The 13,303-nt window shown below is 41.4% G+C and overlaps 1 protein-coding gene across 28 annotated transcripts in view; it reads left to right on the plus strand.

Annotated features, from left to right (window-relative positions):
* The window catches only part of ANK2 (ankyrin 2), a 274,403-nt gene that overhangs the window by 235,175 nt on the left and 25,925 nt on the right, over positions 1 to 13,303 (plus strand). For all 28 annotated transcript variants that reach the window (XM_041459280.1, XM_041459285.1, XM_041459291.1 and 25 more), the window contains 9 exons: positions 702 to 926; positions 3,621 to 3,775; positions 4,497 to 4,708; positions 5,622 to 5,826; positions 6,488 to 6,584; positions 8,797 to 9,025; positions 10,332 to 10,457; positions 11,259 to 11,381; positions 12,166 to 12,195. In XM_041459280.1, the coding sequence (XP_041315214.1) occupies positions 702 to 926; positions 3,621 to 3,775; positions 4,497 to 4,708; positions 5,622 to 5,826; positions 6,488 to 6,584; positions 8,797 to 9,025; positions 10,332 to 10,457; positions 11,259 to 11,381; positions 12,166 to 12,195 (1,402 nt within the window). The remainder of the gene's footprint in view (positions 1 to 701; positions 927 to 3,620; positions 3,776 to 4,496; positions 4,709 to 5,621; positions 5,827 to 6,487; positions 6,585 to 8,796; positions 9,026 to 10,331; positions 10,458 to 11,258; positions 11,382 to 12,165; positions 12,196 to 13,303) is intronic.

The following is a 13,303-nucleotide window of genomic DNA, read 5'->3' on the forward strand; positions in this document are numbered from 1 at the left end:
AAATCCATAAATAAACCTTTTATATAGTGACTCTAGCTCTTCTCATCTGACCAAACCACAAATTTGCCTTCAAACCATAACAACATGCTGGAGTTTTTAATATAAATAGGTGATAATCCCTCTGATGGAGCATGAATTTTATTCATGCATTCCAGAATGAAATTTGATTATTTTTTTTCTAAGAAATTATAGTTTATCAAATAACTAAAAAATTATATTGAGAATCTAACAAAAAAAAAAAAAAAACAAAAAAACAAAAACAACACCTAAAAAACCTGAGCCATTCCATCAGAATTGGCTTTATATTTATGAATCATAAATAATTTTTTTCAATAAGATGTATTTGCTTGTGAAGTATTTAAAGAGTGCCAGCTTTAAATACAGCTTCTTGCAGGTACAGAGTAGTGATATTTGCACTTTGCAGCAGCTACAGGTGTTCACATTTATTAATGTCTGCTGGTATTTTACCAACAGCAGCCCTGTGACATGAGACTTTCTGTGAAGAACTATTGGGTAGCAGTTGCCAGTTTAATTAATAATGAACTCAGCATGATTTGGTGCTTCACGTGGGAGAAAGGCTTTTTCTCATTGTACCTCTTGAGCAAGAGCTCTGTTTACATACGTCGTTTGTACGTATGTGGAACGTAACCGAGGGAGCTGGTGGCGTGCTCTGGATCTCACTGTCTGCCCTGATTTTGCAGCTTCCTGGTGAGTTTCATGGTGGACGCTCGCGGCGGCGCCATGCGGGGCTGCCGGCACAACGGGCTGCGCATCATCATCCCCCCGCGCAAGTGCACGGCGCCGACGCGCGTGACGTGCCGCCTGGTGAAGCGCCACAGGCTGGCCACCATGCCGCCCATGGTGGAGGGAGAAGGGCTGGCCAGCCGCCTCATCGAAGTGGGACCCTCTGGGGCTCAGTTCCTTGGGTAAGGGGGGCCACGTGGCCCGAAGGGAAACCTTCAGCCTGTTCCTGTGTTTGCACTGAAATGGTTCCTTTGGCAAACTTGAACTGGGAAGGATCTGTGTAGCGTGCGGTAGCAAGCAGTGCAGCTGTCGGGGATCGAGTCGCAAAGCTTTCACACTTTTTGTTCAACACGGGTGTTTCAAACATCAGCGCTGTGGTTAATGTGCTTCCTTGGGTATAATTGTTGCTCAGTGTTGTGATATTAGAGTGGGAAAAGACTTTTGCAGCCAGAAAAGGCAGCTCATGCCATATTAAAAAAATTAATAGCACTGTGCTGATCTAACCCCCAAATGTGAAGCCTGCTACCTACACAACACAAGGTACAGAAGCTTCTTTTAGAGTCTTGGGTTGTGGTATCGCATATTTGGTCTATCTGGGAAGCACAGTGCTGTTGATTTTTCTGGGGTTGAAATTGCTAAATTAAACAGTAGGACAGCTCTGGATTTTCTTGGCCATTTCTTTCCTTCCTGTCCTGCAAAGCCCATAGAAAGATCAGATTTGTGTCTGCTGCTGAGCTCATTTTAGCAATATTCAGCTGAAAGCAGCAGTTATCTGCACTTTTGAAAATTAGTTTTACCAGCTATTCTCCCTATCAACTGTGACATCCAAAAGTGGATGACTGAAGGAACCCCTTCCAATGCAGTAAGAAACTTCATTCAGAAACTGTAAAAAAGTGGCTGGAAACACCAATAGTTTAAATCCATTTGGAAACAACTCAGTTGCTTTAAAATCCATTTATAACGGGCAGTCATCAGAGTCACCATCTTTGTTAGTGCTACCACTTATTCTTTTCACATCTTGGTCATTTCTGAAAAGAAGGAGAAAGAAATGTAAAGAGCGGAAGAAATACTGTGCTGTCACATTCAGTCTTCCCATTATCTTTGTCACACACAAATGGATTTTAAGTATGTCTCCCATTCTTTTTTAATGGTTTTCCTATCTGATGAGAGTGGCTCCCCTGCAAGACAGGCATATAGTGTAGTTTATTCATTCTCAGACCTTTGTGCCCTTCCTGGAAGAGTTTTCCAAGGTGTTGTGCTGGCAGTGAGATCAGAAAATCACTGTGCTGTTTGCAGGGGTGCATTCTAAGGTCCAGATCCTGCTCCCTTTGAGTACATGGCCAAAACCCCCAAGAAAGAAAAGATCCTAAATTAACAAATCTGATTTTCTGATTTGTGTCACCAAATTGTCGTAGCTAGGACGGAACCTTATTCAGTGTACAGCCTAATTCCACTCTGTGGACCAGACAGTGGCACTGGCATTCTGGCACAAAAAATACATAAAGTTTATTTATGTTCTTTCTTTCACTGCTGCTTTGGATGTACTCAGTAAACTTCATCTGCCTACGGCTCCTCCCCCACTTAATGAGGGAGAAAGCTTGGTCAGCCGAATCCTTCAGCTGGGGCCTCCTGGGACCAAATTCCTTGGGTAGGAGAGACTTGAAACAAATTGATGGATGCTGACCTCCCCATTCTTCTCCTCCTTCTGCAATATGATTTTTTTATGTCATTATGCCCATGATATTGTCCCTTTCTATCATTTGAAATTTTGTACACTTAACCCTTAGTGGACCATTTTTCAACCTTTGTGGTTTGTGGTTTTGTTTTGGTGGTATGTTTGTATCTTTTTCTTCAAGTACTGTGGCCTTCATTTTTGTTTTGGCATGAAATCTTCCTAGTTCTGTGCTTGATGTCTGTAGCAAAGCAACCTGGATTGGGACCACAACAAAAAAAAAAAGAAAAAAAAGAAGAATCTACTGTAAATTTTAAACTCTTTTTTTGTATCAAGGACTGATCAGTCAGTAAGTTGTATGTTGGATACCACCAGTGTGATAGAGCACATGGCATTTACTTCCTACCTGGTAACCTGTGTGAGTCCTCTAATTAGAGAAGTGTATCTACTAATATCTTTATATCTTCTCTCTTATTTCTAAGAGTATGTATGTATATGTATATCTCAATACAGATATATTATATGTACACATATGTGTTGTATATGTGTGTGTGTATATATATATATGAGTGCATATGCTGGTGCAGATGTTGACTTTCAAGGCAACAAGGCAAATTCTTCTCTCTTATACTGCAGTAGTAACCCAATCAATCTCCTCAGACTTCCTGTATCTCTCCCAGGGTGTAAATCAGGAATAAATTCATTGGAATATATAGAATTACAAAGTGAAATTGGCACAGGACACAATTGCCTCCGGATTGCAATGAAATTATTCTGATTTGCACTAGTATAAGTGAGATCAGAATTTGTCCCACTATTCCTATACATTACAGTAGATTCTCTTTGAAATGAAGTTGCACAGGTTAACCCAGACAGTAGTGAGAAATAAAATGAGCATGAGTTTTTGATGGATTTGCAAAAACAATCACCAAATTTCCAGATAAGCACTATTACCTTACCAAATCTCATTCATTCACACTGTGGAAAGAGGTGAATGCACTTTTTCATCTGTCCTTCAGCACTTATTGGGTCCCTGTAACAATCTAGTCTGTGTTAGTGACCTACTAGTTTAGGATTATGCCAAACTATTCCAGCCAAATAGGTAGAATTCCAGGTCACTTTGTAGCAGACAGAATAGAGTTGCTGTTAATCCTGTTTCTTCCTCTCTCCCGTGTGCCTTTAATGCGCTGTGTTGCTGTGCCAGGCCCGTGATTGTGGAGATTCCCCATTTTGCTGCCCTGCGTGGCAAGGAGAGAGAGCTGGTGATCCTGCGCAGCGAGAACGGGGACAGCTGGAAGGAGCATTTCTGTGAATACACTGAGGATGAACTGAACGAAATCCTGAATGGGATGGATGAAGGTATCCAGTGGCACTTGGTTTCTTACCCTGCTCCCGTGTTCCTTCTGTACCCTGGCTGTAGCAGCTTTTACCATGGTGCTCACTTCCTTTGCATGGGCTGCTGAAGCAGCGGGGCAGGATGTCTCCCTTCATGAAGCTGACAATAGACTCCAGACTTGTGTTTTCTCCTGTTCCTTCTTGTAGTGTTAAACAAAAAGCTTCCATAGCAAACAGCTCTCCAAAACAAGTCAATTATCATACTGATCCTTTTGGAGCAGCTCCGTGTGTGGGAGGAAATGTCAGTCATGGGTACTCTTGCTTTCTGAGAGAACAGAATGGCCTCGGGCTGTCTAGGAGCTGCAAAAGTTGTTATTAATTTGTTGGGTTTTTTTTCAAAAAACCTCAGAAATCCCAAAGTAAACAAGACAACTCACAGCATTAAAAGTGAACTCATATTTTGATAGTGTTTTGAAGTTTTGTTTCATTGATGCTGGAACCAATCCCTTTGCTTGTTTGGCTGCTGATTTTGAGGTGTTGCCAGTGCCTTCAGTTCATGGCTTAATCTGTCTGCCTGTTCTTTCTGGATTGCTCTGGTTTAGCCGAACACAGGGGTGTGTTTCCTTTTCCCGTTATTTCTAGACAGAATACTTTGTGTAAGTTGCACAAAATGTGAAAAGCTTGAGTGCGTTTTGAAGGTGGCTATACTGTTTCTATGAAACTCCATCCCCTCTTCTGCCCTCAGTACTTGACACTCCAGAGGAGCTCGAGAAGAAGCGCATCTGCCGCATCATCACCCGGGATTTCCCTCAGTACTTCGCGGTGGTGTCCCGGATCAAGCAGGACAGCAACCTCATCGGGCCCGAGGGAGGGGTGCTGAGCAGCACCGTGGTCCCACAGGTGCAGGCAGTCTTCCCAGAAGGAGCGCTCACCAAACGAATTCGCGTTGGCCTCCAGGTACAGTGAAGCATTCACAGAGTTTTGGTTTTATTTTTGGTGACAAATCACCTTGTTTGAATGGACAACCAGCATATCCAGCTTGTTGTGTTGTATGTTCTCTGCAACACTTCTAGTAAAAGCAATAAAAGAAAAAAATCCATGCAAAAGTCAAAGTGGTAAAGCATTGGGTTTTCCAGTCAGTTCAGAGTGTTGTCTATTGTCTGTATAACTTTGGGAAGAAATTTTGGTGATGATGCTGATATTAGTGTAGGTCATAGAATTTCCTAAATATAGAGTGTTGTCTATTAACTGTCTTTTGGGAAGAAATTTGGTGATGATGCTGATATTAGTGTAGGTCACAGAATTTGCTAAATACTTCTTATGAAAGGCATCAGAGAAGTACAAAGTGCTGTATATAATTAAACATGCTAAACTATTATTAAATGTACAGATTTTCAGTGTGAATGGACCAGTATAACAATTCATTTCCCACAGAGAGGGAAGTCTTTCCTCTGTCTCCATCCTATCGTGCTGCTGCATGCATCCATGATTTACCTTGTCCAGGAAACTGTGGTTGTTTAAATCTCCTGGCACTAGCTGAATAGCACTGTAAAACAGCCCGAGTTTGTTCTCAGGGGAAAAAAGTAACCAGGTTATCGTTTGGTACTGGTTAAGTGAATTTAAATTAATGCTGTAAAAATCTGATAAGCAACAAGAAAGGAGATAGGAAGAAGAGGCAGGCATGGGAAAGTTAAAGAAGTGAGGTCTCCCCTTCTCACTGGCAATCAATTCTTCTATCTGCAGATTTTCATGGGAAATTGTGCTATTTGAAAAGTTAAGGGGTTTGTGGGCAATACACAGATCCAGCTCTTTACACATCATTAAACTGTTTTCAAGTAACTGCTCTGTTATTTCCTGTTGCTGTGGAAAGGCTCAACCTATGCACACTGAACTTACAAAGAAGATTTTGGGCAACAAGGCTACCTTCAGTCCCATAGTCACTCTGGAGCCCAGGAGAAGGAAATTCCACAAGCCCATCACGATGACGATTCCCGTGCCCAAGGCCTCCAGCGACGGGCTCATGAACGGCTACGGAGGCGACACGCCCACTCTAAGGTTACTATGCAGCATAACAGGTAGGATGCCAGTCCTGGAGCTCTCCGTGTGCTTCCTGAAACTGTCAGTCCCTGTGGCTGGAAAGGCTGAACTGATTACACCCAGGGAAAGCTGAATGGGAATCTGACTGGGCTAGAAGCTGTGAAAATAAGCTGCTTTCCAAACAATTCCTTTACACCAGAAACAACAGTTGTTGTTTGCACTAACAAGAGATGTGTAATATAATCACAGGCTTGGGGTTTGGTCGTTTTTTTGCATTTTCCTTACAGTTTGTTTCTTGAGAACCAACATACCTCTGCCTGGCAGAGTAAGTGTTCCACAGACTTACTGTTGCAGTATACTTAGGAGGAAAATACTGGAGTTAAACCCTTGACTTGCCATGGTTCCAAAGTGATTAGCATCTCCTTCAGTCTCCCTTAAGACAGAAATGAGCTGCAAGTGTTTAATTAATTCATTTAATCCTGTGCTACATCACTTAAAAAGCATTTGGGTACTTGGTATTTTCAGGATAAGCCCATCCAGTCCTACTAGCATCAGTGGAATACCGTAGACCCGAGGAGAAATTATACCTGGGCTTATTACTTGTTTCACGGCAATTAAAAACTGTAAAGAATTTCTTAGAAGCAAAAAAGTGGCAGACTTACTGGTTTTGATTTTATTTTTAAACCTCTGTCATTTCAGGAGGAACCACCCCTGCCCAATGGGAAGACATCACTGGGACAACACCACTGACATTTGTTAATGAATGTGTTTCCTTCACGACAAATGTGTCTGCCAGGTACCTACACAACCAAACTGCACTTTTACAGGAATTCTATCAAATACATGCCTTTGTTCCACAAATATTTCTGTTAAATGATTTTAGTTTGGAGAGTAGAATGAACAGAGATATTGATTATTATTCAAATTTCCATGGAAACAGAAATCCTTTATTTGGGTACCTCACTATACATCTTGTAAGAGGCATTACTTGTGGAATATCCCAAACTGAGAAGTCAGGCAGAAACCGACTCCAGGTGTGCCAAACTGGGGTCTAGAAGCATCTCTTCCATACACCTGTTCTTGTGAGGAGATTTAACTGCTCTCTTACTGAAAGCAGGTTTTCATTAAAAAAAGAGAGTAATATATATGAATGCACGTATGTATTTTAGTTTGTGTCCATGATGCATATCACAGCAATGCCCAAAAATCTCCTCCTCTGTAACAGGAGATGCAATCTGTGACCTGGAAAATATTTCATCTAGGCTCTGTGCTTCAGCAAACAGTTTAAAAAATCATGGATAACTTGCCCATGAAATTCAGCACAAACATTCAGTATCTGGGGCAGTTATTGCTGTTAATTCGGTTTGTTATTTATTGAAAGAGTATTCAGTGTTGAAATGAGATCAGCTCTTGCAGTCCAAGTCCATATTAACATGAGGTGAAATAAAGCATTAGTTTTTTATCCTTTCTCAGTTCAGAACAGGCTGTTTTCCTGCTGCTGCTTTGCTGATGCACGTTTCAGTTTGGTGTAACTGAAGATTGCACCGCAGCAGCAGTGGCCACAAGAGGGGGATCTGACAGTGCATTCAGCAGAGGTCTGTGCAAAGGCAGCACTTAAAGGCTAATTTAGGAACCACCTTGGAAACAAGACACAGAGTTTGAGAGGTCCAAATCCCAAAAACTGTCAAGTCCCCAGCAGCAGGGGACCACACGGGATAGCCAGAATGAGGGTGACACTTTATGGCCCTACAGTTCTTATTTGTAGTAACTCTTCCTTAATTCTGATGATGATGTGAAAATTGATTACTATTGTTAATGGTCTGTGATACAGGCAGGGTCCCATGGAGAGATTTTAATGGGTTCTGCCTCTTCTTTTTAATCTAAATGAATGTTCCACTACCTACTTTGCCCCAAACAGGATTTGAAATGCTGGTACAGTTTAAAAAAGGGATTTTCCATCTAATTTCTGACTCTTTGCTAGTCACAGTAATTTTTTAATGTCTAGTTAAGCATTAATGATGGACAACAATTTTACCATTCATAAAACTAATTCTGTCCAAGATGAGCTTGGGAAAGAGATATATACTTGCCATGTGAATTACACTGAAGACTTGGGGACAGTGTTTGTTTTCCATTTCCTGAGCTGTAGGTTTTAAAAGACTTAATATCTGTTGGGGCTTTTTAGCCCCTGGTGGTTGACAGCAAATCACTGAAGCATCTGGTGGTTTCTCAGAGGATGTGGCCTCTCCAGTTGCAGTCCAGCACAGCATAGTTCTCCCACGCAGGAAAAGGAAAGGATCAGTGTGCAGAGCCTTTCTGTAGCACACATGCCTTCCCTCTTGCAGAAGTCAGCAGCCTGGGGCTTTGAGCAGCACGTTTGTTAAACATTCTTAAGATGAGCACAGCATGGAATTTGCTGTTCTTCAGCTGCAGATGAGTAAGTGCAGAGCAGCCACACTCCAAAGGTGTGCTTTGGGGTTATAATGTAGCCATGTAATCCACTGTGAGGAATAGCATCCCTATAGATCAGAGCAGCTTTTGAGCTGCCTCTGACCTCTCCTGACTTCCGCCTTCATCCGCCAGCTGGGAAACTTGAGCCTTCCACCCACACAGTGAATTTTATTGAAAAAAAATGGCATCAGCTCCAGAGAAACTCAAGTGGTAGCTGGGAAAGAAGGCAGGACGTGTTATTCCTTGGAAAATGCTTGGTGACTAAATTCACATAGGAATAATTTCTGATTTTGCATGCAGCTTTGCACAGTGGACAAAGTCATTTATGTTCACCTAAAGACCTCAGGTTTTGCTGTTGTATGTAAGGAATTGACTGCTCTTTCCTTTAAGCTGAGTGGGAGACAAAACCCAAAAGTGATGATGATTTTTCTGCTCCTCTGACTTGTTATCTCCCATTGCTCTGGTTTCCAGGTAATGCTGCCAGGATGGCAAAACACAGAATTTCCTTTCTTAAATCCTTCTCCGCTGATGGCACAACTCTTTATTTTGTTTTACAGGTTTTGGTTGATAGACTGTCGTCAGACACAAGAATCTGTTACTTTTGCTTCCCAAGTGTACAGAGAAATTATCTGTGTCCCCTACATGGCCAAATTTGTGGTGTTTGCCAAATCTCATGATCCCATTGAAGCACGGTTAAGATGTTTCTGCATGACAGATGACAAGGTGGATAAAACTCTAGAACAACAAGAAAACTTTGCTGAAGTTGCCAGAAGCAGGGACGTAGAGGTAGTGTGCAAGACTTTAAGTTTTCTCTATTTTCTAGTGTCTGCTTTTAAACTAGTATTTTCCACCTTCCCTCTGCCACGAGGACTGAAAAATAATCTGTCTACGAGTACTGTCACGATGCAGTGTCAACAGCCATGATAGGATGGAAACTTGGACTTGTGTCAGGTGTAAGGAAAAAGTAGTGAGGAAACCCTATTCCCAGAGGGCAACTGAGAGCTCAGCCCACAGGGCTAGAGGGAGAGGGTCAGAGCCAAAATTGATGGCTAAATCCTGGCTTCCAGCAGCCCCATAAATGCACATCACTAACCAGAAAGGCAGCTGGCAGGGGTCACAGTTTGTCAGCACGTTCACATACCAAGAGGTTCAAATAGCAGGTTTGATTAATATTCTGCTTTACAAAAATAAAATTACACTAAATCAGTTGCTGAGCAGGCAAAAGCTTTCCTATGTGGAATTCAGCAAACTGCCTGCTAAATGCAGTTTTTCTGGCTCTGTCAGCTTCCCTAGAAGGGATGACAAATTGAAGGTGCTTTAACTTACGTGGCACATTCTGCTTAGTTCTGTTTCTTTTCTGTGAGAATCCCACTTTAAAAGAATTGTCCTTGCTGTTCTTGAGGCTCTGACAGGCATCTCTTGTGCAGATCAGCAAGATAAAATAGGGGCTTATCAAACTGAATGACAAGGCTGAATTTTTGGAAAGTAAGGATGAGCCACAAATGGATTTGCAGTTTGAATGGAACATTTCCCAAACTGCTGATCTGATACTCAGACATGTGGAGGGGCCGTAACAGCCGCAATCTGAAGATACAAGTGGTGCCATTATAGAGAGATTTCAGAGGGGTATTTATCTGAGGCCTGCCTTTCAAAAGCTCTCAGCCTCTACAGATCCAGCTGAAATAAACAGTAGGACTCAGTAGGCCCACACTGAGTTCTGATGGTTGAAGAGAATATTTCTTTGACTGTGGTGATGAGGTTAGCAAACTATGCTAAAATTGGAGTCAATCGAAAATCAAAATTAAAATCTAGATTTAAGAGTTTGCCCGGATTTATGACACTGAGTAATCTACTGTTGTATTTAAAGTACTGCACTATTGTTACTAAATTAGCAATTTAGTCGCTTTGGAATTTAATACTCTGAAATGTTTCCACACATTTTAGGTCACTGTGCATAACAAATCTTGTAAATGCTGGCAAGTCTTAACAATTCCAGAAACTGATTTGTACTGTTGCAGAGCTATCCTTAGGAAGCAATCCTAATCACCTCATAAGGATTAATTGATGGTTTGCTTTTTTTCCTTTGCAACAGGTGTTAGAAGGAAAACCCATCTACGTTGACTGCTTTGGCAATCTGGTGCCACTCACAAAGAGTGGGCAGCATCATATATTCAGTTTCTTTGCCTTCAAAGAAAATAGACTTCCTCTGTTTGTTAAGGTAATGTTGCTGGCTCCTTTTCTGATATTTCAAGTTATCACTTCACCATATTTTTTGTGAACGAAGGAAAGCCAAACTACTTAATTTATATAAATTCCCAACTGGAACCTAATTTTATCCCTGCACTATTCCATTTGAAAAACTTTTTTTATGAGTAGGAAAATTTGTAAAATAAAAGCCAAAGTAAAAACCCTTCATTCCTCTCAAATTAAGTAACGTGTTAACCCACTGTGGTCAGAAGGGCTGCTGTCACCAAGCCACCACCACCACCTCTTCTAAGAGGGAGATTAGAGAGCACTGGAAACCTCTTCCACAAACTTTTCCTTCTACCCAGAAATTCCCACTACAAAGGAGGAAACTATTACCATTGTATAAATAACACTCTTAGAGAAATGATATATGAATGGAAACTTCCAGTAAGTGGAGAAAATCAACCCACATGGTCATTGTGTTATATTTGCTGTGTGCTGCTAGACAAATTTGAAACTTTCTCCCTCCTTACAACAATATTTTATGAGCTTGTTTTAATTTACAACTTTAGCTGTGCCACTGCCTTCCTTTGGCTTTGCAGATTTTCCCCCCTGCTGAGTTTTTCACCAACAACATTCAACATATATCGAATACACAAATACATCCGTACGTACATTTACAAACAGCAGGGGAAAAAGTGAAGACACATTATTTTTTCCCAGGTAGACTTTTTCTCCCCATCTGGTCCCTCCTGCTGGATAGTTTTTGAGAGACACAAGTAGGTCACACAGCAGAGCAGCGGGTTAAATGTGTGTGTTTTCACTGTGCCAGGTCCGAGATAGCACTCAAGAGCCCTGCGGACGATTATCGTTCATGAAGGAGCCAAAATCTACCAGAGGCCTCGTTCATCAAGCCATATGTAATTTAAACATCACTTTACCCATTTACACAAAGGTACTGTGAAATTATACCAGCTGTAGGCATCAGCATTATCATACAAACAGGAAATGAGGAGGAGGGCCAAACAGGGTTAAAGATTTGTGGGCAGGGGTTTGAAAGAGGAAAAAATTCCACGCAAGGGCTTTTGGTGTTTTGAGTTTGGTGCTCCTAATGCCAGTGTTTGAAGACATCATCAGGTATTTCCTGAGGACTCAGAAGAGATGAGTGGGAGTGCTCTCAGAGAGTAAACTCTTGTTTCCTTAGAACGTGTCAGTTTATGTTTATTCTCTGAAAACACAAAGGGTTTTTTTCTTTCCTGGTCAGATTAGAAGCTGCATGTCTTTTAGAGATGTATTTGCCCAAAATGATGGTCATTTTCTTCTCAGGATTTTTAGAATATAGTAAATCTTTATTATAGCATTTTAGCATAATTTTAAAACAGAGCATCTCAACATTTTTGTGACTTTAAATGGTAATAGTTCTTGAATATTTTAAGTGTTTATATAAGCTAATTTATGGGTGAAAAAGCATGTCTATGTTTAAAGTTTTGGTACAAATAAGAACATCTAACTTTTCAGTTTGTATTTTGCTCGGTTCTGTAGCCTTTTGTGTTTTAATTGACAGTTCAGTTTTGCTGCTTTTTGTCATAAGAAATCAACTGCAGAAATGTGCTGTATTTTCTTCTTTTCTGTTAAATGTTGTGGGAAGTCACTTTTTCCTACTCTTTCCTAAAAAAAATTTGCCTTTTGCCTGCTCTGTTTCCCCCTTCTCTTTTTGCATGGCACTTTGGGACCAAAAGGAATCAGATTCAGATCCAGAACCAGAAGAGGTAACGTTGCTAAATCAGCATGTTCTTGCCTACACATGTTGCTCAAACACAACTAACAGACACAACTCAGAACTGATCCTTAGTTCAGTGCTACAAACACAGCCAAGAGGGCCTTGCACAGACTGACTTTGGGAATAGACAGAGTTGAACTTCGCCTGTGTTAAAATGGCCAGTCTTCTCCATTTATAACACCCAGTAGACTGGATGGTACAGTTTACTGAGCTGGATGACAGACATCCAGTACAGAATCAGTGTTAACCCAGAAGCAGCAAGTGAAGGGTTTAGAATTTTCATCTTTAGCACTAACTAAATTGTATCAGCTGCCTCTGGAGCTCCCAGCCCCGGTCTGGCACTCAGGGATGTTACTTAAGCTCTGGCCCCTACACGAATGAGTAACGTTAGAAAAGCGTCCTCACATTTTGATGATGTTCAGCTGTTGGAAACACTGTGAGAACAGCCAGCTCCCCAAAGATGATGGACATCTTTCCCATGCACTGCACAACAGATTCAGCAGGTCTGTGGCATGGCTTGCAGTTTTCTGTTATCATTACAAAAATGTTTACCACTCCTATGGTAAATAGGACTTCTATTTTTGTGTAGGAAACTAAAGCACAAAAAGACAAGCTCATTGATTGCTATAAGCATTTTAAACTTTTGTATGTTAATAACATTAATCTGTATGCTGACATAAATCTGGACTGATCTGGAAGGACTGAAAGTGAGGGAGGCCAGGACATGCCAGGGGTGCAGGGTAGGCAATGTAGGGCAATGTGTGCATCAGAGGAATTCAGGCTATTGCGGATCTGTTACACACACTGCTGGCTGTGAGATGAAATTATGTGAGCCTAAAGGATTGCCAGGCATGTATGAACATGCACGTGTGGCCAGGGATTTCCTTCTGTTCAGCATCAGCTCATGGAAAGGACTCCTAACATCTTGACTGAGGCAGCGTGTTGCATTTGTCTTTATAAAGAATAGTTTGAACATTGTAAACCTTTTCAGCACTCACTAAAACCTTGGGGGCTTTACCATGCGTGGTATCTTGCACCAGCAGTACTGCACAGCTGATTTGCATTCTTCACAGTTGTCCTACCCCTACCACAAATTT

This window comes from Pyrgilauda ruficollis, unplaced genomic scaffold, assembly GCF_017590135.1.
Source record: "Pyrgilauda ruficollis isolate IOZ18807 unplaced genomic scaffold, ASM1759013v1 scaffold134, whole genome shotgun sequence".
In the NCBI taxonomy this organism is placed as follows: domain Eukaryota; kingdom Metazoa; phylum Chordata; class Aves; order Passeriformes; family Passeridae; genus Pyrgilauda; species Pyrgilauda ruficollis.